General features: G+C 38.2%; 8 protein-coding genes across 8 annotated transcripts; 4 read left to right on the forward strand and 4 right to left on the reverse strand.

Annotated features, from left to right (window-relative positions):
• Positions 1-5,535: 5,535 nt before the first annotated feature.
• On the reverse strand, positions 5,536-6,722 carry EV154DRAFT_200008 (protein-tyrosine phosphatase-like protein). The gene is made up of 6 exons (XM_051594330.1): positions 6,456-6,722; positions 6,288-6,372; positions 6,182-6,226; positions 5,763-6,127; positions 5,635-5,689; positions 5,536-5,565 (listed from the first exon to the last, which is right to left on the reverse strand). The coding sequence occupies exons 1-5, from the start codon at positions 6,529-6,531 to the stop codon at positions 5,676-5,678; spliced, it is 585 nt and encodes a 194-aa protein (XP_051458590.1). The 5' UTR covers positions 6,532-6,722; the 3' UTR covers positions 5,536-5,565; positions 5,635-5,675.
• Positions 6,723-7,306: 584 nt separating this feature from the next.
• On the forward strand, positions 7,307-7,931 carry EV154DRAFT_505881 (uncharacterized protein). The gene is made up of 3 exons (XM_051601224.1): positions 7,307-7,418; positions 7,490-7,601; positions 7,691-7,931. Exons 1-3 carry the CDS (start codon positions 7,337-7,339, stop codon positions 7,761-7,763), a joined length of 267 nt encoding a protein of 88 aa, XP_051458592.1. The 5' UTR covers positions 7,307-7,336; the 3' UTR covers positions 7,764-7,931.
• Positions 7,307-9,082, reverse strand: EV154DRAFT_463075 (uncharacterized protein). Its single transcript, XM_051597612.1, has 5 exons — positions 8,721-9,082; positions 8,428-8,658; positions 7,913-8,350; positions 7,490-7,832; positions 7,307-7,418 (listed from the first exon to the last, which is right to left on the reverse strand). Exons 1-4 carry the CDS (start codon positions 8,970-8,972, stop codon positions 7,770-7,772), a joined length of 984 nt encoding a protein of 327 aa, XP_051458591.1. The 5' UTR covers positions 8,973-9,082; the 3' UTR covers positions 7,307-7,418; positions 7,490-7,769.
• Positions 9,083-9,438: 356 nt separating this feature from the next.
• Positions 9,439-10,386, forward strand: EV154DRAFT_463078 (mitochondrial PGP phosphatase-domain-containing protein). The gene is made up of 3 exons (XM_051597613.1): positions 9,439-9,566; positions 9,629-9,747; positions 9,826-10,386. Exons 1-3 carry the CDS (start codon positions 9,476-9,478, stop codon positions 10,234-10,236), a joined length of 621 nt encoding a protein of 206 aa, XP_051458593.1. The 5' UTR covers positions 9,439-9,475; the 3' UTR covers positions 10,237-10,386.
• On the reverse strand, positions 10,261-11,833 carry EV154DRAFT_505885 (uncharacterized protein). The gene is made up of 4 exons (XM_051601225.1): positions 11,695-11,833; positions 11,581-11,613; positions 10,713-11,509; positions 10,261-10,628 (listed from the first exon to the last, which is right to left on the reverse strand). The coding sequence occupies exons 1-4, from the start codon at positions 11,780-11,782 to the stop codon at positions 10,383-10,385; spliced, it is 1,164 nt and encodes a 387-aa protein (XP_051458594.1). The 5' UTR covers positions 11,783-11,833; the 3' UTR covers positions 10,261-10,382.
• Positions 11,834-14,033: 2,200 nt separating this feature from the next.
• On the forward strand, positions 14,034-15,943 carry EV154DRAFT_505889 (uncharacterized protein). Its single transcript, XM_051601226.1, has 4 exons — positions 14,034-15,152; positions 15,238-15,435; positions 15,493-15,584; positions 15,677-15,943. The coding sequence occupies exons 1-4, from the start codon at positions 14,100-14,102 to the stop codon at positions 15,741-15,743; spliced, it is 1,410 nt and encodes a 469-aa protein (XP_051458595.1). The 5' UTR covers positions 14,034-14,099; the 3' UTR covers positions 15,744-15,943.
• On the reverse strand, positions 15,600-19,783 carry EV154DRAFT_200111 (Nrap protein). Its single transcript, XM_051594331.1, has 5 exons — positions 19,701-19,783; positions 19,365-19,630; positions 19,164-19,280; positions 18,715-19,087; positions 15,600-18,649 (listed from the first exon to the last, which is right to left on the reverse strand). The coding sequence occupies exons 2-5, from the start codon at positions 19,590-19,592 to the stop codon at positions 15,912-15,914; spliced, it is 3,456 nt and encodes a 1,151-aa protein (XP_051458596.1). The 5' UTR covers positions 19,593-19,630; positions 19,701-19,783; the 3' UTR covers positions 15,600-15,911.
• Positions 19,784-20,093: 310 nt separating this feature from the next.
• Positions 20,094-22,151, forward strand: EV154DRAFT_550964 (uncharacterized protein). Its single transcript, XM_051604953.1, has 3 exons — positions 20,094-20,260; positions 20,391-20,560; positions 20,647-22,151. Exons 1-3 carry the CDS (start codon positions 20,139-20,141, stop codon positions 21,837-21,839), a joined length of 1,485 nt encoding a protein of 494 aa, XP_051458597.1. The 5' UTR covers positions 20,094-20,138; the 3' UTR covers positions 21,840-22,151.
• Positions 22,152-23,682: the final 1,531 nt, after the last annotated feature.

Consider the following 23,682-nt stretch of genomic DNA (forward strand, 5'->3'; position numbering starts at 1 on the left):
GGGCAGGTGCAGAGGTGGGAGGAGGAGAGTCAGAGGTGGGAGGAGGAGAGTCAGAGGTGGGAGGAGAGTCAGAGGTGGGAGGAGGCGAGTCAGAGAGAGGAGGCATCTCAGAGGGAGGAAGAGAGGTCAAAACAGGATTTTGTACCGAAGCGGAAGAAGACGATGGTACAAGAGGTCTGTTATCAGGGATCGAAAATAAATTTTCAAACAGGCCCATATCCAAGTCTTCGTACCTCTCTTCAGTACCCGAATTGACACCAAGGTTTTCCAGGCCAGTCAAAAATGAACCCGAGGTATCATGAGCAATGTCATCTGGCTAGAGTTGAGGTTTATGTTAATGTTAAAAATTCTTAATTTGATATCTAAACTTTACTTACTCTTGCTGAGTTCCTCAACATTATCTGGATCATATTTTTGGATATCCAGTTTTTATCTGCGAGGTGCATGGGTAGCATAGGATTCTCGGCGTCAATGACAGAGATAAGGTCTCCAGGATATGCCTCAACGGGTGTACCAACGTTCAAGCCAGAGCGCTTGTTCCAAAAGTATACAATTCTTTCGAACATATACAATACTTCATTCTGCTCGTTTGCAGGAATCCCCCTCCAAATGACACCATTCTTTCCAAATCGTTCTTGGTACAATGCTTTCAAGAAATGTTGGCAAATGGTGAAGACATTGTTGTAAGCTGCTGTCGCCCTTTCTTTAGCTTGATCCTCAGTATAGGTACCTACCAAAGATCTCCAGTACGCAGCAACCTTGTCTATAACGGTTTTCTTTGTATAAGTACATACGGTGATGGATCTTACACCGAGAGAATTGCAAGAGGTGTGAATACCATTGGGTATAACTTGCTCCTTGTAATAGGCGACAGCCTTGACCACGAATTCGTACATTTGTTGAGCAGCGGAATTTCTTGCTGAAAAGATAGGGCAATTATTAACTTAATTCGTCTTACAAAGTAAAATAAAATAAAAACGTACCAGTGATATATCCAGATCGAGAAGTAATTGCAGAAGTACCATTGGATTTGACCACTTTCTTAACCTTGCTGCAGCATTCACAGTGTTGACCAACTGGCAGGTAGATATATTCTTTCATTGTGGCAGGCATTGCATCAAGCTTTCTTTGCATATCGTAAATGACATTAACGAGTTTTTCAATGACTTCGTCTCGAGAATTTGAGTTTTGGGTACCGTTCATTGTGATAAATAGAGTGAAAAATCGATGTAAATGAGAAAATAGGTGTAAGTATTGGATCTTATATAGATGTTTTAAAGATACATTTTTTTTTCATTGTCATTTACCTTGATGTAAGTGGTTCAACTTATTTGCACCAATCACGGTACAGAATTAAAAAAAATTTCGCTTAATAACCTCGTTACACGAAAATCTAACAATAGATCAAGCTTGAAGTCCCAAACAACGATTTCTAGTGGTTTTGAAAGGTATCCATAGTCTACACAGAATTACCATATCCTCTCTATTAATAATTATAAGATAAATTCACGAGTAATTCCAATTGGTTCTAAGAACGGTCAGTGACTATTAATAAGCTGTAAATAAGATGTAGCAACATGTATAAAACTACGCGCAAAAATCGGTTCCCGACTTACCAAAAACAAAATTCTTAAAAACTTTTCAAAATGGTTTACCCCAAAATTCAAAAACCCAAGAACCTTAGAGCTTCTCGAAACGGCGCTAACCAACGTCTTTTAAGAGGCACATATGAACCCTTGGCCGTTACTGCTGCCTCCATTATACCTGGCCCAACTGACACTTCTGTTTTTGCTGTATCCTCTTCAGTATCTACTGGCTTCCCAACTGCTATAATAACCAACCGTACACCTTTTGACTATGACGAAGAAATGGATTTTTACGATGATGTTGATATGGCTGACCTCGATAACCAAATCGCTCTTCCCTTAATTGGACAAATGTCCATACAAGACGTAGATGCTGAAGATGAATCCTCTGATGATGGTTTTGTTGTAGACGGTGAAGTAGACGAGGATTTGTATGAATCCACGGACGAAGAGAACTTCGAAGGTAACTAAGGATGCTCGAGTTGTTGACATCATGACAACTTACCGGATGTATTATTTTCACTTTTAGAACCATTGTCACTTGATCATAATGTAACAATACAGGACAACATCAAGGATATCATTGTCCCCATTAACGTATTTAGCACCAGCGAGCTGAGTAGTATTATGTTCAACTATCTTACATTTAGTAGAAACATGACCATAGAAGCTGTGCGCGTTATGAAGAAATTTTTTGAGAACACTTTGAACCAAAACAACAGTATGTTAATGATTTGTATTTACAAAGTATCATTATTTACTAATTTAGTTTACCTTTTAGGCCTTGATAAAAAGAAAAAAGTACTCGCATTGAAGGAGTGTCGTTCGTTGATCAAGAAGAAACTTCCACTTTCTTTCAGTCAAAGCCATGAAATCTGTTCCCGAAAGGGGTGTTATCTCTTTGATCCTGTCGATGATGCCGATAAAACCGCTTGTCCTCACTGTAACGCTGTTAGACATAAAGAATCTGTGGTAAAAATGATTGATATTGGTGAACATTTAAGTCGTATGCTAGCTTGTGACGAGTTTCGTGATGAAGTCGAAAAATACCGAAACGTAATCGATTCCATGACAGACGATGATCCATATACCGATTTTTTTTCTGGAGCCGCGTATAAAGAAATGAAATCTAAAGGTCTCTTCACTGGTCAGCACGATTTAGCCATCGTTCTATGTGTTGATGGGTTCACTTCGAAGGTATCAAGAAAAAGTATGGTGATGGTACACGTTATAATTGCTAGCATTGATCCGTCTATCAGGTAAATTTTGGCTCTATATACAATACATCCAATCTTTTTACGTCGTAATAACACCATTTGCAGATACACCGATGAATATACTTTTCAAGTTGCAATTCTTTTTGGTGACACTAAGAAAGACTTTGACTCGTATCTGCGTCCAATTATTGAAAGCCTTGATCGTTTGAGTCGTGAACCTGTTGTTGTTCGCAAGAATGGTGTTCATGTCACGTCGGCTAGAATTTTCAATTTGGGTGTCATTGCAGATGGTATAGAGATCAACCAGCGGTTGTTGATGTTTAGTGGTCATACCAACTGGTGGGGATGTAGATTTTGTATTGGTAAGTCGTCAGTTACTAAGCTATGACCGTGGACACTAACAAAATGACCCTTCTAAATTTAGTTAAAGGCGGTCACCCAGTTGACGGAGGAAAAGGTGGTATGTACTTCTTTGGCAGAGACTCGGCTATCAGAACCAAAGCTTCTTTATTACTTGAGAAAGACGCAGTAAGTATTAACTTGTGTAGCCTTTTTTACATATTTTAATTGATTTACCTTTATTAGCCTTCTTGTCCCAACCACAACTATGGTATTAAAAGTGCTTCTCCCTTTGGTCAGTTGAGTACCTTCCTCTCCATCGACTTTTTCATGTGTGACGAGCTACATATGTTTTCGAATGTCAGCAAGCTTTGCTTCGACATGCTTTCACCAAAGCTCAACACTCGGTTCAAGTTTGATGGTAACGAAGACACGTACCCGTTTGCTCTCGAGACTGCTGATTTTACTCGCATCAAAACCGCCATGGATGACTCCCTTCGTGCAATTCCTGCGGATTTCAGTGGTTCGTTTGCTGGTGTCAATCTGGATAATGTTAGATCTATTTATCGTTCGGTGGACTGGATCGCCTGGTTGGTGCATGTGATTCCTACGATTGTTGCCCCACTCTTTCACGCCAGAGAAGCAACCACAGGATTTATTGCCCTGTCTCGTGGTATTCAATTGAGTTTGCAATGGTCGATATCCGAATCTGAAGTGAAGGAAATTGAAAGGTAAATATTCATTGTTGAGTTGTAATTTATGTAGTGATATTTACTTGAACATTATATTTGCTTATGATAGATGCTTTAAGACTTGGTTTGATTACCTCGATACCTGTCTTGATAGCAGCTCTATCTCCAGAACCGTATTCAGATCGAACATGCACCAACTGAACCATATACCATACATGATAAAACGAATGGGGTTAGTTATCGATTGTCATCATAGTTATTAGACTTCCCTTTTGTACTAATTTTTCATTTCTCTGGTAGACCGTTAAGGTGTTATTCTGCAAGATCATTGGAAAGGTCTATTGGCATATACAAGAAGCGAATCCGTTCATCTTTGAATCCTGGTGTCAACGCCGGTAATGTCATGGAAACTCGTGAAATGTTCTCTTTTTTGCAATCCGATGGTATAATCGATAGTTCCGCCTATGATTTGAAGAAGGATAAAGTCAACAACTTCTTGCCCCACCCGTCCAACGATCCATTGTTGCCTCAGCTGTGGTCACCCTTTCACTGGCGGGTAAATACTGTAAAGCTGGGCCAGGTTGTAAAGCAAGCAAAAGAAAAGCACAATCATACCATTGGCGGCTACCTGGCAAGAGACTGGCTTAAAGCACTCTCTCAATTTTTGATTCGTCTGACTGGTAATACTTCGGCTGTTATAACTTCGTTCCATCAGCACCAATTTGTCAACATTTCTCAAAAACTCTGGACAAACAATCAAATATACATATCTGATTTGTGCAAATCGAAGAACGCAGCAAGTTCGCGTGGTGGTGAGTTTGTTATGTTTACTGCAATTCATAAAAATCGGTAAGTTGATGTTTGCAAATCAAAATTATTGTGTACTGACTTATTGTAATTAGGATGTTCCGGCCTGTCGAAAACTGGTACGTTTGTAAAGTCTTGTTCTTTTTTGACTTTACATATCAAGAAGGTGCTCCGGGCTCGAACTTCGTTTTTGGTGAACTTATGAAGAATCATGACGTCTCACCATACTCAAAGGCTATCCCGCGCGTGAAACCTTACGATGAGGCTGAGCAAAAAAAATTTGTGGTCTTTGATGCCGAGGATCTTTTGTCTGCTGTCGGATTGGTGAATGCGGTTGACGGCTCCAATAACAAATATGTTATAAAGACTGGTGACGCTTTTAAAGTCGATATGAGTAGTACTGCCGGAAGTGTTGGAAACATTGTTTTCCGCTGAGAATAAAATACAAAATCATTAAAACCCACAGTCACATGTCCCGTTTTCTCATTTTACTTACGTAATCTGAAGTTGTCTTTTTCTTACCCTGGCTATCATCCCCATAAACATTTTTTTTCTTTAAAAAATTACGTTTATCTATTAACATGGTATTGCTACATCTATTTATTTATGTATAAGTTGTTTTTATAGAGATTTAAAAATTTGGCTTTGCGATCAGCGATCAAAAAATCAAAAATATCGGAGATATCGATATTTTCGATTTTTTGAGCGATATCGCCAATATCGATCAAAAAAAACATTTTGATCGCTGATTTATTTTAGGGTGTACATTAGGCAAACAATTAGAGGTTTCTTTAAGGATACTTTTTGGTAGGCTACATTCACTTACATTTAAAAACCTAATTTTGAAATCAAAGTTGAAGGGGAAAATAGCCACCGTGTTACAAATGATATCATAGGAAGTACGATTCATTTCCATCTGCAAAACTGGTTAGAATTGCATTCATTAATGATGAATTTGTAAAAAAAATGTTTTTTTTTTTGAGTGGGACTTACGTCTACGGAATCTTCGCTATAAATGCATGTATCAGCACAGTTCAAGATCTCGAGTCTAAAATCTCTTGAATGTTTCATGCTCTCAGGAATATTATGCATCTTAATTCGTTTCATGGTGATGGACATACCCTTATTCTCTTCGTAAAGACTCCTATTTCTCAGCATAAAATTATAATAATCTACATATCGCCTTTGACTGGGAACAGTAACACCATTTGAATCCGTTGTTCTTTGATCATCATATATCTTTAAGGCTGTTTCTGCATCATTTGCTATATTCAATCGTAGTAAAAGAGCTGCAATCACCGTCCCGGTTCTACCTTTACCGGCTTTGCAATGAATGGCCACCACATTTTTGTCATTTCTATCTAAAAATGAGGCTGCATCCTCACACACATTGACCAATGTAGTAAAAGGAGGCGCTTGATGATCTAGAAAAGGATAGTTGGAAACCTTTTCAAATCTTGCCGAATCATATTTCTTTTCACTTCGTCTAGAATTAAAATCAGCTTGTTACACGCATACAATTTGTTTTTTTACAACTCACAAATTATAAACCTTGTAGTGGCCATGGTGCCTGATATCAAAAAACCTAAAAGGGAAAGTGAATATTTTAGTTTGATCGCCCTCCCCCCACTTTGATGAAACTGTACTTTTTAACTTGGTCGTACGGGTTTCTATAGATACCCTCTAAACCTTTTGCAGGATATGACATTGCAATAATATTGTCAGTAATGTCTGAATGATAATAATAATAAAAAAAAAAAAAAAAAAAGGTCATTAAGGTTCAAGATTCAGTCATTAAAAGGAATGTAACTTACAAGTCAAGTCGAGATTAAAGTCATTGTCAATGTATCGTTTTCTGTTTTCTGAAACTAGGGAGCGCAAATAATTCATATATATGTGATAAAGAAGGGAATAATGACACAGCCCGCATTATTGATTTTCTTACTATCATTTTTATATTCCCTTCTTTGTTACACGTGCCCTTTTTTTTTTTGATTCAAACATCTTGCATAGTAAATTAAGAAAAACATTTGTCTATACTTAAATTTCATTGTTTAGTTTATATAACCTCTTGATTATTTTTTTTTATTGTTGATGGTAACAAGACAATTTCATGCCTGCACGTGCAACTGCAAACACAATAAACCCACACTCATTATGATTGCTTATCCCTTTTTCACTGAAGTCGCTCATATATACACACTCACACACATGATGACCATTGTCAAATCATGTCTTTTATGTGTAACCGACAGAATCCACATGGGTATTGACATCATACCTTATAAACAATTTTCGATCCATTTCGCATCTATGTAACACTAGCAGTTTCCTTTGATAGTCAAAAGTCGCCGTTCAAGCATACGAATTTAAAAGTTTTTTTTTTTTTTACAACTCACCGCCTTTCATTTTTTCTGTGGGCCCCCCTCTTCCTTTCATTGCCGTTACTTTTGACATTGCAGCAGCATGTGGCAGTATTTTTTATCCCCCTCTTTTTTAAAGATGTGGGTTCTAGCTGTAGGTAATTAAAAATAAGTGTTAGGCGTAATTGAAGATGAAAGGATTCAAAATAATATGAATGAATTGAATTAAAGTCCCGTTCCCACCTGTGGGTGGGGGCCAAACAATGCGGGCTCGACAAAAATTTACTAACCCTTGCCCTCTTTTTTTTTTCTTTCTTTTTTTTTTATTTGCAATGAGTTACGGTAGACCACCCAATGTTGAGTCTTCACCCGGAAAAGCTCCTTTATTAGGAAGTTTCCCTTTAGATCATGATGGTACTTGAGACTTTTTGAATTTGTCTTTTTAACATGTCAAAACTAACACGGGAAAGGGAAAATTATTTTAGGTGAGTGCAAGATCTCGATGAAGGAATATGTAAAGTGTTTAAAAGCCAACAAGAACAACAATGGTCTTTGTAGAGAGTTTTCAAAAGCTTATCTTCAATGTCGTATGGACAAGTAAAGTATATATATACACCCACACACACATATACCGAGCCCCCTCCCCCCTTTTTTTTTTGTTTTTTGTTTATTTAATTATTTATTAGTGGTTTGATGGATCCCGAGGATATGAGTAACCTTGGATTCGCCGACTTGGATAAGAAGGAAAAAAGCGACTAGAGAGGTTTAATCATATTTTGCATTTTTCACCTCATAATCCATATATAAGGCATAAGCAGATCCTATAGGCTAAATAATAATAATAAGAAAAAAAAGAAAAGGTTAAATACATACATAAAATAAAAAAGGCTTTCTTTCTTTTCTTTTACCTGTCCGATGACAGCCAGGATATAATCCAAAACTAAATTGTTTGTAGGACTCACACCTCGAGTGACCGCACGAAGCACTTCGGCAATGACATCTGTCACAATCATATAATAGCCTTTACGTAATCCATGCATCAATGATTGGGCACATTCTGTACCTGTCTGAGGTGTATTAGCACCTTCAATCACTTTGGTGATCTCTGGTTTAGTCAAATTTTCCGTATCAAAACCAGGACTCTCAATGCCACCGGGGAAAAAAATATGGACACCAATGTCATATCGTTTCAACTCATTACGCAGTGTATCTGCTAATCCTTTCACAGCATATTTCGTAGGTGCATACGTTGACCATCCTGCAAAACTCAGCATACCCAACATGGATGAAACAAACACAATTTTACCTCCCTTGATATTCGAATCTCGCATGCGTTGTGCACCTTGCTAATGGATCCCTTCATTAGTTGCTCTCTTCTCTCTCTCTTTTTTTTTTTTATCAGGCATCTATCGAGGTTACTTACGTGTGCAACATAGACTTGTCCAAGATAATTAAGTGTGGTTAGTTTTTCAAAGTCATCCATGGTATGGTCGAGGAAAAATTTAGGATAAGAGGCTCCAGCACAAGCACACACAAAATCGGGGTTACGTCCCATCTTGACATTGGCTTCATCAAAGGCACGCACTACATCTTTTTGATCTGTCACGTTGGCACTGACATAAATCACTTTTTGACTCTCATTAACAGCATGGGTCTTTATATGTATATATATAGTCAGTAACAGTGCGCAGACTTAGACTTTTTTTTTTTGGGTACCTTAATTTCTGTCACTGCAGCTTCCAATTCAGCCACTCGTCTAGCAACAATACAAATATCGGCTCCCGCTTTAGCAAGTTCGATGGCCAAAGACTTTCCAAGACCTGTACTTCCACCTGTAATAAAACAATGTTTTCCAGCAGGTTTGAAAGGCACACGTGTAAAACTACTGTATACGTAATCACCCACCAGGGCAAGTAATGTCGCTGCTCCCAGACCTATGACTACAGAAGCCCATGTTGGAAGACTCATTATTAAAAAGAAGGATGAACAATAAAGTGAAAAAAAAAAAAAGGGACAAGCGTAAAATTGTTTCTCGGTAGTTGAATTATTTAATTCGTTTCCCCGGGTTACCTACCTACAACGAGAGTGGTAAAACCATCACTAGGATGTCTTAATAAAGCACGCGAGGTTGCTTCATAGTTTAGACACTCTTTATGAAAAGACAATGTCCCCCATTTTTTTTTTAAAACAATCCCTGTACAAGATCAGACTTTTCTACGATGGTATCACGCTTTCCAATGGTATCTTGAAGCCTGTTTTTTTAAAAAAAAGAAAAGAAGCCTTGTGAACTTTTATGTCTAACAAAAGCAAATCGTGTTGAGATACATTTATATGCGTGTCTGGTTTTCAAGCGATATCACAGCGTGGTTTCAGTTAACAGACCCTTTCAAAGACGATATAAAAAACCAAGTCACCCACAGCCCTTTTATTTTTATTTTTATTTTTTATCTCTCTCTCTTTTTTCTCTTCTCATGGTGCAAAGCTTAAATATTTCAGGCATCGTCAATGCGTTTCGTATATTATGGAATCCCAGTTTAGCTATGCCTCACATTATTGTGCATGGTAAAAAAAATAAAAAATAAAATAAAGTAGAATATTTTTTCCTCACTGACGAAATGCACTAGATATTCGTGGTATCAATTATGCTCAGTTAAAACAAGTAGGCGGTATCAAGGCTATCGGGTTTGACAAAGATAATTGTCTGACTGCACCTTACGCTTCCACCATTTATCCCCCTTTCAAGGTAAAAAGCAGCGCTACGCTACACGCAAGAAATCATCCCCCCCTCCCAATTTATAAAATATATATATATATATAACAGGATACGTGGCAAGAGTGCAAAAAGACGTTTGGTACAGAAAATGTGATTATCGTATCCAACTCTGCTGGTACGCTTGACGACAAGGATCATATGGAAGCTCAAAAGTTGGAAAACTCCCTGGGAGTGTCCGTGCTAAGACACGCAGAAAAGAAACCGGCGGGAGGTGAATTTTTAGCCAAACACATGTATCCTGTCCTCCCGCAACAAATGGCCTTTGTCGGTGATCGAGTGTTCACCGACGTCATCTTTGGTAATCGCAATGGAAATTTAACGATTTGGACAGATACCGTGGTAACAGAGAAAGGAGATAATAAGGCTGCTTTGGTGTTAAGAAGGATCGAGCATCATTTAATCCGGTTCTTGCAAAAGTGTAACGTGCAACCGCCACCCCATCCTTACATGAACAAATAACAGAAAGAAAGAAAAAAAAAAAAGTATTTTCTGAAGAAAATGATATGGGTTTTAGTGATTTGAAAAAAAAAAAAAAAAAAAAAAACTATTTACTAAAGAACATGATATAATTTTGGTGAAAAGAAAAGTGAGAGACAGTGAGCGATTTATCGATAAATAGATGAATCGGGTAATATCAATGTACGTGAGATCATGTCAATTTTTCGCATTTCTGTACGTGCTTGCTTGGGTGATAAGATGGCATATTGCTCCTTCATGCTAACAATCATTAGTTGTGCTGTGATATCCTTCAGTAACTCCACTGCCTCTTTATCCGCGTATAAGGTTTTTGTGTCCACAAAAGGGTCTGTAATCCAATGATCCCAAATAGCTTCGAGTTCCTGCTGTCCCATCTATTTTATGTAGAGCGCATTTTTTTTTTATTAGTCCGGGTTGCAATTTTAATCTCTATGAAAGCATATTTTTTATAATCTAACCTTGGATTGAAGCATATTCATCATTTCCTCTTTATCTGTTTGCATCATATATTCCCTTGTCATATTATATCTATGCGCTTGGCTTGAAAAGGTCCTTCTCAGTTTGGTTCTGAAATTGCCGATATTTCCTTGAAAGGAAGTAACCATGCGGTTATCAGGTTGGATGCTGAGGTTGCTATAGACCGTCTTCGCCACCACCACACCTTCCTCATTCGTCAAGAATCTGCTATTGACAAAGACACGACGTTGACGTCTCCAGTACTCGCGCTCCTTTTCTTTAGCGTCCATTTTAATATAGACGGGTAATTTGCTGGAGAGAGGTAAAGGCACGGTTGTCTCCCCCTCAGAGTCATCCACCGTTTTCCTCTTTCTTTTGATGCTGGGTTTTGATTTTTTAATGCTGGGTGTAGGTGTAGGTGTGGGTGTGGGTGTGGGTGATAACGAAGAGGATGAGATAGAGGGAGAAGGTGAGCAGGTGGTGGTGTAGCGTGTAGCTGTGGGTGAAGGTGTTAAAGTCAATGTATCACTGACATATTTAGGTGTCTGTATTTTCAAATGGCGGGTGCGTTTCGATGGTACAGGCGGTGTAACGCGAGCCAGATAAAAAGTGGAGGTCTGGATCGACTTGTAATCACTGCCAAACGAGTGACTCATCACCGCATCCTCTTCCATTAGAAATCGATGACGTTCTTCTTCACTACCACGTACAAAGGATAAAGGTGTTTGTAATTCATCCATATAGATTTCTGGATGCTTTTTTGGCGAAAATTCTTCCTTCTTTATCGCTTTGACGGGTTCTGTATGGTTAGAAGAACTTGGTTTAGAAAAAATTACATATGGAATAAAAAAAATTAAAATATAAACTTACTCGTCACTGGCTGCTTTTTTTCACGTTCTTTTTCTACATGCAAAAAAAAAAAAAAAAAATCTCCCACTTAGTCCTTAATTTTTTTTTTTTAAACCTTTATTTATTTTTCTCTACCTGGCGAAACCTGTGGCGTCGGTATTCGAACTCCGTTTTTATCTCTGTTACGCAATCGTGTGGAGATAGGTGCTCTTGGTTTAGGCATAATTTATGATGGATGTTTATATGTATTTAAAAAAAAAAATGTAAAGGGAAAATAAAAGGGGGTGAAGAAGAATTAAAAATTACCCAATATTTATAGTTGTAATTCAAAGTCACGATCTCATTACTGGGCTTTTTTCAATAAGCGACCTTTATCTAAGGACAATCAAACACTTGAATAAAACAATCAATTGTTTCGAATGCAATATACAACGTGTGGATATATAGTTTTGGGAGGTGTTTCTTTCTGTTATGTGTGTGACGCAGTGAGTCTAACTCACCCCCATTCCTTCCCGAATCCTTCTTCTTTTGCAAGGTTTAAATACAGCTTAGTTTATTTAGCTACATTCTAGATAGAACTATGAAATAAAGTAACCTTTTTTCTACCAAGAGATATCATGTCATTTATATTCAATTTAATCAATTAATCAACACTTGCTTAGATATTTATATATATATATATATATATATATCAAAACTCTGCCCACCCCCCATGAAGTGATGGCGCAGTGTTTCCTTTTCAACTGGATATTTATCACGAGAGCTAAATTTTTATTTTTTCAACTCTTTTCGCGGGTCTAAACAAAAAAATGATTTAAATCCGTCTGTATTTTAGGATGTGTATAATTTCCTGTTTTTTTTTACAAAGTTATTTGATCTTATAAAAAAACTAGGATAGAGCTCTCACCCATCACCCAAACAAGAGAGAAAAAAAAATGTATTCTTTATAAGGTCACTTCCGCTGGGGAAGGGACGAGTACTGTATCAAAGGGCTTAGCAGAATAAATAAAATAGAACTTTTTTTTTTGTAGAGATAAATGTGAAATTCTATTCAATATAATTCTTTGTGTAATTTTTCGCTTTATTTGTTGGTTTCAACGGATGCACCTTTTACAAAAAAACGCCCCTTTCTATTTGCTTATGTACGCTACAAAGTAATGTCGTTGGAAACTAAAAGTAATCATAATACTAGAAATCATTTGTAGTTATAATTAAATCATGCAAACATTACTGAATACGATGTTCGTGCTTTTGACGTAGAAGTAAGATGCATCCTTAAGATTTTTTTTTTTTTTTTTTTTTTTTTTTTTTTACCGATGGATGAAGGACAACTTGTAAATATTTGTTCAGGCAGATAAACCTTGTTAAAGATAACTAAAATACCACGTTGTTGAATTCAAATAAACTTGGATAATTGTTTTTTTTTTTTTACAGGTTTCATCATTTTGAAAAACTAATTTGTGTTGTACAAATGCTCAGTCTGTTTGATAAAAAAAAAAATCTAAGGACAAAGAATCTTTTATCAAGGAGAAAAGTCTCATCTATGAGTCGAGGACTTCAATTATTTAGAATCTAAACAATTGACAAAAATCCCTCTAATGCCTATTTTTTTTTAAGAAAAAAAAAAAAATGGAAATATGCTTTATTGATGGATAAATCCGGTTTTCTATTTTATTTTTTATTTCTCTCTCTATAAAATAAAGCTTACAGTGAAAGAGGAGGTAGTTTAATACAACCACACGAGATCGAATTTCATGAAAATTTAAATATAAAAAGATTAATATATGTACATATATATACATCTTTAAAAACTAATCTGGACCTATTGCCATAGATTATGCAAATAAAAAGATCCTTCAACACATGAACGAAAAAAAAAAAAAAAAAGTCTGGTTCCCTAGTTCTTTTTTGGAAATGTATGTTGTACTTTCTTTTTTAATATAGTCGCTCTACTGTTCTTTAGACATTTTATATTGTACCAGAAGCTGATCCTCATAAATGTAGCATACCACAAACACTATAAAACATACTCTAAACTAAGTATCTACACGGTCTGACTGGCGCTGACTTTTAATGCAATATTTCACATGAATTATATTTGTTGTAGTAAACTTTACTACATGGCTAACAATCACAAAAAAAAGGGGGGTGTGGAGGGATGAAACGTTGCGTGGCAACAAATACTGTATCCATGGCATAGACTTCAAAAAAAAATCAAAAATCCCGGCTAATCTTCACAGTGTCATAGAAATTCTCTACATTATCGGTAACTAATCAAGTACCAGAGAAAAGGACTTTGAACAAGACAAGATGAAATCTTGAATCCAATCATTTTAAAAACACGTCATGTCACTTATTGAAATCCCTGTTGTAGTGCGATTTTTTTTTTATAAACATCAAAGTTGTGTGACTCTTCATTTAAAATCTCTCTCACTCTCCAGCTCTTTTTTTTTTTTTTTTTTTTTTTTTTTGGTCGCTCATTAGGCTTCTCCTTTTTTTTTCATTAGCAGGAAAAAAAAAAAAAAAAAAAAAGCAAATTAATGTCTACCATGAGCAACAGTGGCACGAATACCGAAGAGCCCGACATGCAAGACACTTCGTTTTTCACCGAGTTAGCAGCTGCCATTACGGGTGCGAAACAAACTGCCAACCAAGAGTTTGGTCGTTTCTGGGAAAAATTCGTTTCCACAAAAGATGGCAAGTCATCCAACACAGTAGGGACTACTACCCGATTAACCCCTTCTGACCTATCTCACATGAAGGCACGTAAAAACATTCAGGGAAGAATTATACCAGATAACAAGTTTTCAGTCGAAAACTCCCACCACCAACACCAGTACCGGAAAAGACCTGCCCCAGAATCACCTTTACGCACCTCTGCCAATAAAATCTCGAAAATGGATTTGTTATCCCCTTTTTCCTCGTATTCTCCTCCATCCACTCCCGTACACCGTCAACCAGTAACCAGAGTTGGATCATCACAGTCTGTCCATACATCTCCCCATCTCACAGCCTATGATCTGACACCACCACTACCTCCACCTCCACCACCACCACAGCCAGCAGCAGCGAAAGTCATCTCATCGCCCATAAGAAACCCTGTAGCACAATCTTCCCCCATTGCCGAACGGACACCTATCAACTTTTCCCGAACACCACTTGCAATACGACCCATTCGATCGCCTTCCGTTCGAAGATCCATTGCTTCTTCCACGCCCTCCTCTATTAGAGGTTCTCCCGAAAGACCCGATATTGTCACTGGATCCAGTAAATCCGTGAAAAGGCTAGCATGTGAGCTTGAAGAAGCGCTCTCACCTAGATTTACTCCGATATCGTACAGTCCCTTACGAAAAGATACCACCGGTAGCAACAGCAACAGCATTTCTACTCCTGCTGCTACTTCAGTCGCTGCTACTGCTACTGATGTTACTGTCAGCCCTACGAAAAGTATTAGAAAAGCGGTGGTGGATGAGGATCCGTTTGATTCAAAGCCGTTGACGGGATTGAGGAGAACGGTACAGCGATGGACGACGGAGGAGGAAGAGGAACGTATTCATCAATTGAAAAACCGAATTCATTCGATGCAATCTCAGGTAAAAAAAAAAAAAAAAAAAAAAAATCAACAATGGGTATTTCAATAAGAGAAGAAGAAGAAAGACTTAGTTTGTACATATGTAGATTAATGAGGAAATAGCACTACCTTCGATGCCTTCGCATAAAATCCAGCGGGAAAGTAAGGTACGGTCCCCTTCACCACCGCCACCACGACAAAAAGAAAGATTTCGTGTGCCCGTAGCACCTCCAGCACCTGTGCATCCATTGCCTAGGACACCCTCTTCTGTACCAATGAAAGATACGACACAGATGTCTGACGAGGTAAAATGATCCATCTGTTTTATAAAAGTCTGATTTCTCACCCGCATTTTTAATTAGAAACCTTCTCCGACGGAAAAGCATAAATTAAAAATGCGACAATTGATTCAAGCTATTCCATTTTATCAATTGAGAAAAGCGGACAAAATCATGTAAGGGGCCTTCCTTTTTATTTAGTAAAAAAAAAAAAAAAAAAAAAAAAAAACGTATCACGATGGAATTTAACGCTTATTTATCCTACAAGTGGAGCAGACGGTGTAGAAAGACCTAATCCATTTTGGACGGAAATTTATGGAAAGCGAAGCCGTTAAAAAGAAAGTGGATGATGGAGAAAAGATTTTTTTTTTATTGTTAATTAATATACACTGTAATAAAAAAAAAAAAAGAGAAAGAAAAAGATTTCTCTTTTTTTTTTAAAATTTTTTTTTTGTTGTTGTTGTTGTTGTTTCTAATGGTGTGTTGAATTTTTTTTTTTTTTATTATTCTTCTTGCTTGAAAATACCGTTTTTACCTAATCTTTCAATTTCAGCCACAATGGCAGCAAAGTTCGGTGAGATCAAATTGGAGATTTCCTTCTTTCCCTTGGCGGGTTTCAAAAAGCCGTTCTTGTTGATATCCACAGGCGCACTGTTATATCCTGCAGCCACCTTCCAAGGCATGGGCGTTGCGGTAGAAGGGTTCCAGACCAGAGCTAATTTATCCCCACCGTATTGGTTATGAAACACCATCAATGTATGGCCATACACTTTCTCCACATCACGAATGAAATCCGTCATTGGGTCCAACTGCGCATACGCTTTATCCCCTAACTCGGCCACGCGACCATAATCCGCACTCTTCAAATATTTCGCTTCTGGGTGCATATTCTGGTAATAACGCGTACATCTCTCTGTATCCAATTGTAAAATCACACTGTAATCGTTCATGGGTGTCACAAACACGCGCTTGATATCTTGACTTGCTTCCGCTGTTTGGATCACTTGCACGGACGCACGCGCAAGAGCACCGATACGTGCTGCAATCGCACGATTGGGCTTCTTACCCGTCCAGCGATGACCGCTGTGATCCTTGGCTGTGGCAATTGTCATGGCACCCACTGTCATTTGAGGGTTGGTACGACGATGTTGTAAGAACTCTGTCATGATCTCTTCACGATCCTTGGTGGTCATTTCTCCTTCGATATCCACCATCAAGGGGGTGTTTTGCCAATCCCAGGTAGCCAACAAAGTCAAGACACGCGTAGAGGCGGTTAATGTATTGACGGGAGCCACCCAAGGTTGAGGAGCCAAAAAGACATGAGCCACCAACAGTTCGATCATCTCTTCGGATACTTGATGTGAGAGTAAATGAGCACCGAACCAACGTTTGATCAAACGTACGGTAGAAGAATAGGCAGTGAATCGAGCACACATGGCTTGCACGTAGAACGTATGCGTTTGCTTGTATCGCAACCCGTACATAAACTTGGAAAGCGCCTCCTTGGCCATCTCCTTGTTTAATTTCGTGCTGCTAGAGGATTCCACAATCTTGGATAGAAGTGTAGATTCTTGCTCAAGACAGATGTGACAACGGAAGACGTAACCATAGTAGTAGACATCCAAGTAGCCACGAATGGCAAGCGGGTTCTTTTCGTTCACATCGTCCACGACGACGGAATCGACATGGAAACGCGATTTGAGCTCTTGAGACATCTTCAAATAGAAGGCGTGCTTCACTTTTTGAAGAACAGCGAGATCATCGGGGAACTTGGCAGAGCGTTCGATATGGATAACGACATCGATGGCCTCAAAGTAACGGGTGGTGGTAGGGTAGGCGATCATGTTGTTGAAATCGACGGGATGGGGCAATGTGACAGCGGTATAACATAAACTGGAAGAGGCAGGATAGACGTTATTGATCAATAAGGGTAAAGCATCATCAATGGTACGCAATTGCTTGGAAAATTGACCAAAGGCAGTCATCACGGGGTGAAATCCATTGGCCTTTAATTCGGGGCTAAACAAATTTTCAGGCACGCTTTTGGCGAAATTCAAATAACTGTACAATTGACCGGCCCAGTAGACAAATTCGCTTGACTCGAGCTCCAAATGCAATGAAAGTAAGTAGAGCACGATCTTTTGGACAATCAAACTACGGTTCTCGTAACCTTGGGTTTGCCAGACAACACTCTCTACAATGGAACCGTCCTTGAAACGACGTAATTCAGACTTGTTACCCCAGAATTCGCGGAATTCAGCAACAGCGGCTTCATCTTGTGATTGAGGTCCCATATCAACTAAACGAGGGGCATTATCCGAGTTCAATAAGAGACCCACGGTAATGACAACCTCCTTTTCAAAATCTTGTACAGCTTCGGTTACGGCCCAATGGGTAGTAGGATTGGTGTATTGGATGGCTACCAAATCGACACGGTTACTCAAACCACGCTTCAAAACCGCACTCATGTGTTGAACAAAATAAGGTAAATAACTGTAATAATCCGCTTTGATGGCTTCTGAATAAGAAGCGATCTCTGTCTTGGGGAAAGGAATACGCACGACATTATCGAATTTGGACTTGACATCATTGACGTTCTTGAGGAATAGAGATTCGAACTGATCGGTGGTATCGTTAAAGTAGGTCATAGCCAATTTGGCTTCATGCTGTAATTGGTCTAAACCCGAGACGGTCATATTGGCCGCTAAATTCAATGTACCTGAAGGGTCGACGATGGCTACTTCATAATGGTTCAAGAACTCGTCCTTGGAGAATTCGGATTTTTGATGCTCGCCCAAAAAGATGGGTGTTGTCTTGAAATCATGAGTGGAGAGGAAATCCAATGTACCTCTCAATAATTGATACGAACTATGACTGGCCGATAATTTCTTACCGGTTCCATCCTTGTTTCCTTGCATCAAATAGGCCATGACCATGGCAAAGAGGAAAGGTGTGAAGCCAGTGTTGGTGGTGGCTAATCCACGTTGATAGATCCATGTTCTGGCCAAAAGAATGGCATTTTTGAAATCAGGGCTGTTCTTACTATGTTGATAAAGGAACGCCAAGTTACCGGTATAGGAGGTGTCCATCAAGAGAGAGGCGTTGTAATGTGGGGTGGCTTTGGCGGGTTTCACACAACTCTTACCGGGTGCAAGACGATGGATAGGGAATACATCGGCACTGACACTGGGTAGAATACGAATCACACACTTGGTCTTTGAGAAATCCACATCTGACTTGTCTATTTAATCTATCGTGTTAATACGCTATTTTTCTAAATAAATAAAAACACTCAATGTATTTTACCTCCAGCGGGCTTGACTAACAAGATGGGTCGACGAAGATCCCCGTTCAAGGTGCTGTATTCGATATTGAACTTTTTGTCGGAAGATTGAATGGCGTGAGCCAAGACGGCCAAATAACAAGCACGTTTATGATGATAACGATAATTAGCGTAATCCTTTTCTTGAAAGATGGAGTTGGGCATTTCAACAGCGATATCTACATTAAAGGGTGTCTTTGTCTTTGCCACTGTCTTTAATCCATAGCCACCCACGATATGCACAGAGGTGGGTTTTTCGAATGTGAATGAGTGTAAAGCGTCTTCTGCAGGTTGAGGATCGGGAAATGGTGTGACGATCTTGTTTTTCGACTTCATGTTTTTAGCAAATTCGGTCAACTAGATTTTATATATATATATAAAAAAAAAAGGTTTAAGTTTATCCCTCTTATCCACACATTCATTGAAGCTGTACCTTCATCTGTTTTCCCTTGGGAATAGTATCGAAAATGGCCTTTAAATTGTGAAGCGCCTTTTCCAACGTTTTGTGCTTTTCATAATTCATGGTGACTTCTGATAATAATTCATCGATCTGAACAAAAAAAGATGTAAGTTTTATACTCGACTATCAACCGCACCGACCACTCCCCTTTCTATTTTATTTTTATTTTTTTACCTCTAATTTGAAAATGTTGGATTTGAAGAGTTCAGCGGTTTCCTTTAAACCTTCCAGCTCGCCTGAAATAATATCATCCTCGGTTGCTTTGGTGGTTTTAATGGCAGTACTTTCTGTCTTGTGCTCAGGTTCGCTGTCGTCATCAGAACCAGATTCCCATGCTGCAGTTCCTTCCTCCTCAGAGAAACCTGTGTTTCCTGCCATGAGATCGTCTCCATCGTCGCTCATATCTACATCCTTTGTCTTCGATTGGCGATCCTTCTTAGCTTGCTAATGGTATCCCATGTCAGTATTTATGTCTTTGTAATTTTTTTTTGGGGCCCGTTAGTATGTTACCTTGCTATTGGGCTCGTCATGGTTGGCAGACTTCTTGTACTTTCTCTTTGCAGCAAGCACCATTTTGTATGTTTTTATCAAGATTGAAAGGAGGAAAAAAAATAACTTTTTTTTTTTGACAAGTTCGGGTGTTCGTAGAGAGCGGAATTTAAAAAGAAGAAGAGAGAGAGAGGGGGGCTTAGATAGTCCAAGCTGTCAAAAAAAATGTTTGTGACTATGAATCGTTTGAAAGGCTTATTCCGTGTGGGGAATGCTAGAGTGGACAGGGAAAGAAAAAAAAAACGTGACGGCTTTTTGATAGAGGCGCCAGTGGGGCCCAGTCGGGGGAGGGAGGAGTGGCGGAAAGAGGGTTTCTAAAAACTTTCGTTCAATAATTATTTTTTTTTTCTTTTTAAACCAAACTTCACCTTTTTTTTTAAAAAAAAATAATTTAAAAAAATGCTTGTGCTCTACGAGACTGCTGCTGGTTACGCTTTATTCAAGCTTGTTGACGATGGCAAGATGGAGAAGCCTGAGGAGATTTACAAGGATTTCGAAACCTCTGAAAAAGCCAATCAAGCGTACGTACTTAATCAAAAAAATTTGACAAGATCAAAAAAAAAAAAAAAGTTTTTTTTTTATTTTTTTGTGTACAAGCTGTCATGTTGACATTAGATCGATCGACTAACGCACACACGTCTTTTATTCTAGTATTAAGTTGAAGGCTTTCAAGAAGTTCGAGAACACCACTGACGCTTTGTCTGCCGTCACTGGTATTGTTGAGGGAAAGATGCCCAAGAACTTGAAAAAGTTCTTGGAAACAGAGATTTCCGAAAAGGAAATGAAGAAGGAGAAGTTGGTTATCAGTGACCCTAAGCTTGGTACGTTGAAAGGAAGAGGATGACAAATAGAGAGAAAGCGAGAGTAAAAAGAGTAATAGCTAACGTAAAATTACATATATATATAGGTTCTTCCATCAACAAGAAGTTGGGTATTAACGTCTTATCTGACTCTACCGTGCAAGATCTTTACAGAGGTATTCGTCAACAATTCGAGTCTCTTGTCAGCGGTCTTTCTCAATCCGATTTATCTGCCATGTCTCTCGGTCTTTCTCACTCTCTCTCCCGTTATAAGCTCAAGTTCTCTCCCGATAAGGTTGATACCATGATTGTCCAAGCCATTGCTCTTTTGGATGATCTTGATAAGGAACTTAACACTTATGCTATGCGTGTTAAGGAATGGTATGGTTGGCATTTCCCCGAAATGACCAAGATTATTGTTGATAATCTTGCTTATGCCAAGGTAGTTAAAGCCATGGGATTCCGTACCAACTGTGCCACCACTGATTTCTCCGATATTCTTCCTGAGGAACTCGAGACTGAAGTCAAGGAGGCAGCTGAGATCTCCATGGGTACTGAGATTTCCGATGAAGATATTGACAACATTTTTGCTCTCTGTGATCAAGTGATCAACATTACCGAATACAGAACACAATTGTATGAATACTTGAAGAACCGTATGAATGCCATTGCTCCCAACTTGACCTCTCTTGTTGGTGAATTAGTGGGTGCTCGTTTGATCTCTCACGCCGGTTCTCTCATGAACCTCTCCAAGCAACCTGCTTCTACCATCCAAATTCTCGGTGCTGAAAAGGCTCTTTTCCGTGCTCTTAAGACCAAGCATAACACTCCCAAGTATGGTTTAATCTACCACGCTTCTTTAGTTGGTCAAGCTGGTCCCAAGAACAAGGCTAAGGTTGCTCGTATGCTCGCTGCCAAGGCTGCTTTATCTCTTAGAATGGATGCCCTTGGTGACTCTGAGTCTAACGAGGTTGGTGTTGATGGTCGTTTAAAGATTGAGTCTCGTATTCATATGCTTGAAGGTCGTGTTGCTGCCAAGGCAAACAAGGATGCTTCTATCCAAAACCAATCCAAGTTCAAGTTCAACAAGTCTCAGCAATATAGCGAAACTGCTGATGTTGTCATGACAGAGGCTGCTCCTGCTCCCAAGCGTAAGATTGAAGAAGTCGAGCCTGAGGTCAAGGAAGAAGAGGTCGAAGTCAAGAAGGCCAAGAAGGAGAAGAAGGAAAAGAAGGATAAGAAGGAGAAAAAGGATAAGAAGGAGAAGAAGGAGAAGAAGGAGAAGAAGAACAAGGATTAATAGAAAAAAAAAATCATAAATACATATCAAAAAAGATCATAAAAAAAAAAAGAAGTACATCATTTTTTTTTTTTTAAAAAACTGTTTATTATTCATCTATACGCTTTGTAATTTTTTTTTTTTTCTTTTTTCTCTCTCCTCCCCACAATAACTCATTTTTATACATTCCAACCACCCACAATCACACACTAGCTCCCCTTGTATGTACAGCACAAGTCTACTATAAAAAAAAAATTCAAAAACATAAAACTTTTCTCGTCATTTTTTAATCGTTTCTCTCATCACTTAATTAAAATAAATACTCTCAAACACACATATCATTGTCCCTTTTGAAAATTCTTGTGTAGCTTGAACTTGATCGTGGCCTGTCATCTTAATGCTAGATACACTCAGTATTAAAAGTCACGTGTATGATGTATATGTTGATGTCTCTGTTGGTTATTTACATTTACAGAATGATTTCTGTAAAAAAAAAAAAAAAAAAAAAAAAAAAAAATGTCAATATTAGCCAGAATTTCCATATAGTCTTAGAAGAACGATGGTTAGGAATATTTACACATAGCCAGATATCTAGTTAAATGTTCACAGTAGTTGGTTAAACCTTTTAAAAAAGATATATCATAATAAAACTGTGTTTCATCAACAAACTACGTGTGTTGATTGTACGACTATACAGTATTACCCTTTTAAATTAAGAAATAACAAGGCTGGTGCGGGTAATTTACGATCAATGGAAAGAAAATAGCTAAATCTTGAGTGAACCCTATATCGTATGGATGGTGCCAATTGGAGAGCTTAGAAAGGGGATGTTTGATGCAACAGAAAAGCCATGTCTATCACGCGCACAGTACATACGCGTGACATTGATTAATTTCATCATTTTATGATATAACAGTGAAATTGCAAGTAGCATACGGGTTTATCTAATCTAATAGTATTATATCGTTTGGTAACAAACGGATCCTAAACGGTGCTAGTGTCCACTATCTACCCAAGCCCGATTGTTTATTATCTGAACAATGGAAGTGTCAATCCTTTTTGTTGCTTACAATAATAGCGTAGCATCAATTTATTGCTTTCTCATTGTCACGATTTATCTCTGTCAAAGCGAGATATACCCATGAAAGCAAATGATCATAAACCCACCAAGCTATCATCGATCCTCGGTTCATTTCTACATGCGTTGTTTCAACATTTAAGCCCCCAAAAAATAAAATAAAAACTTTAATTTTTTTTTAAAACAAAAAAGATATATACGCCTCAAAGCGTTGAAGTTTAATTTTACCCTTTTTTGATTTGCGATACGCTAGATCTTCGGATTGCCGGAAAGAAAACGCAGTAGAAGGCAATTCCATCATGTATGCATTAGCGTCTTTATATAAACATACATCACCTGAATTGTCATCTACGGAAAGGATATCCAATTAGATCTATAGACCTAATGTGTGATGGTTGCAACACACACACACACACACACACACACACACACATCTAAGAGCTGTCAAAAGAAGGAAACAGACATTTTTAAGAGCAGTTGAAATGAAGGCCAATCTTGGTCTAAAGCGTAATTGTTGAAAGTGAACAGTCCCCCTTTGGGCAAAAATCATCCGACCAAAACGTCATTTCATCATAATTATTATTTTTAGCATAATTATTATATTTGTATGTCTTTTTTTTTTTTTATCAATTGCTATGATTTGCGTTAAGACAAACGAGAAAGAAATACTATATCCGGCCTTGACTTGTGTACGACGTTATTTTTTTTTTAGAGTATGACAAAGTGTACGACATTAATTTCTTGACCAAAAGCGGGTAATGGACAAAATGACGATGTGTATAAAGG

This window comes from Mucor mucedo (genome assembly GCF_025094135.1).
Source record: "Mucor mucedo strain NRRL 3635 chromosome Unknown EV154scaffold_36, whole genome shotgun sequence".
Classification (NCBI taxonomy): domain Eukaryota; kingdom Fungi; phylum Mucoromycota; class Mucoromycetes; order Mucorales; family Mucoraceae; genus Mucor; species Mucor mucedo.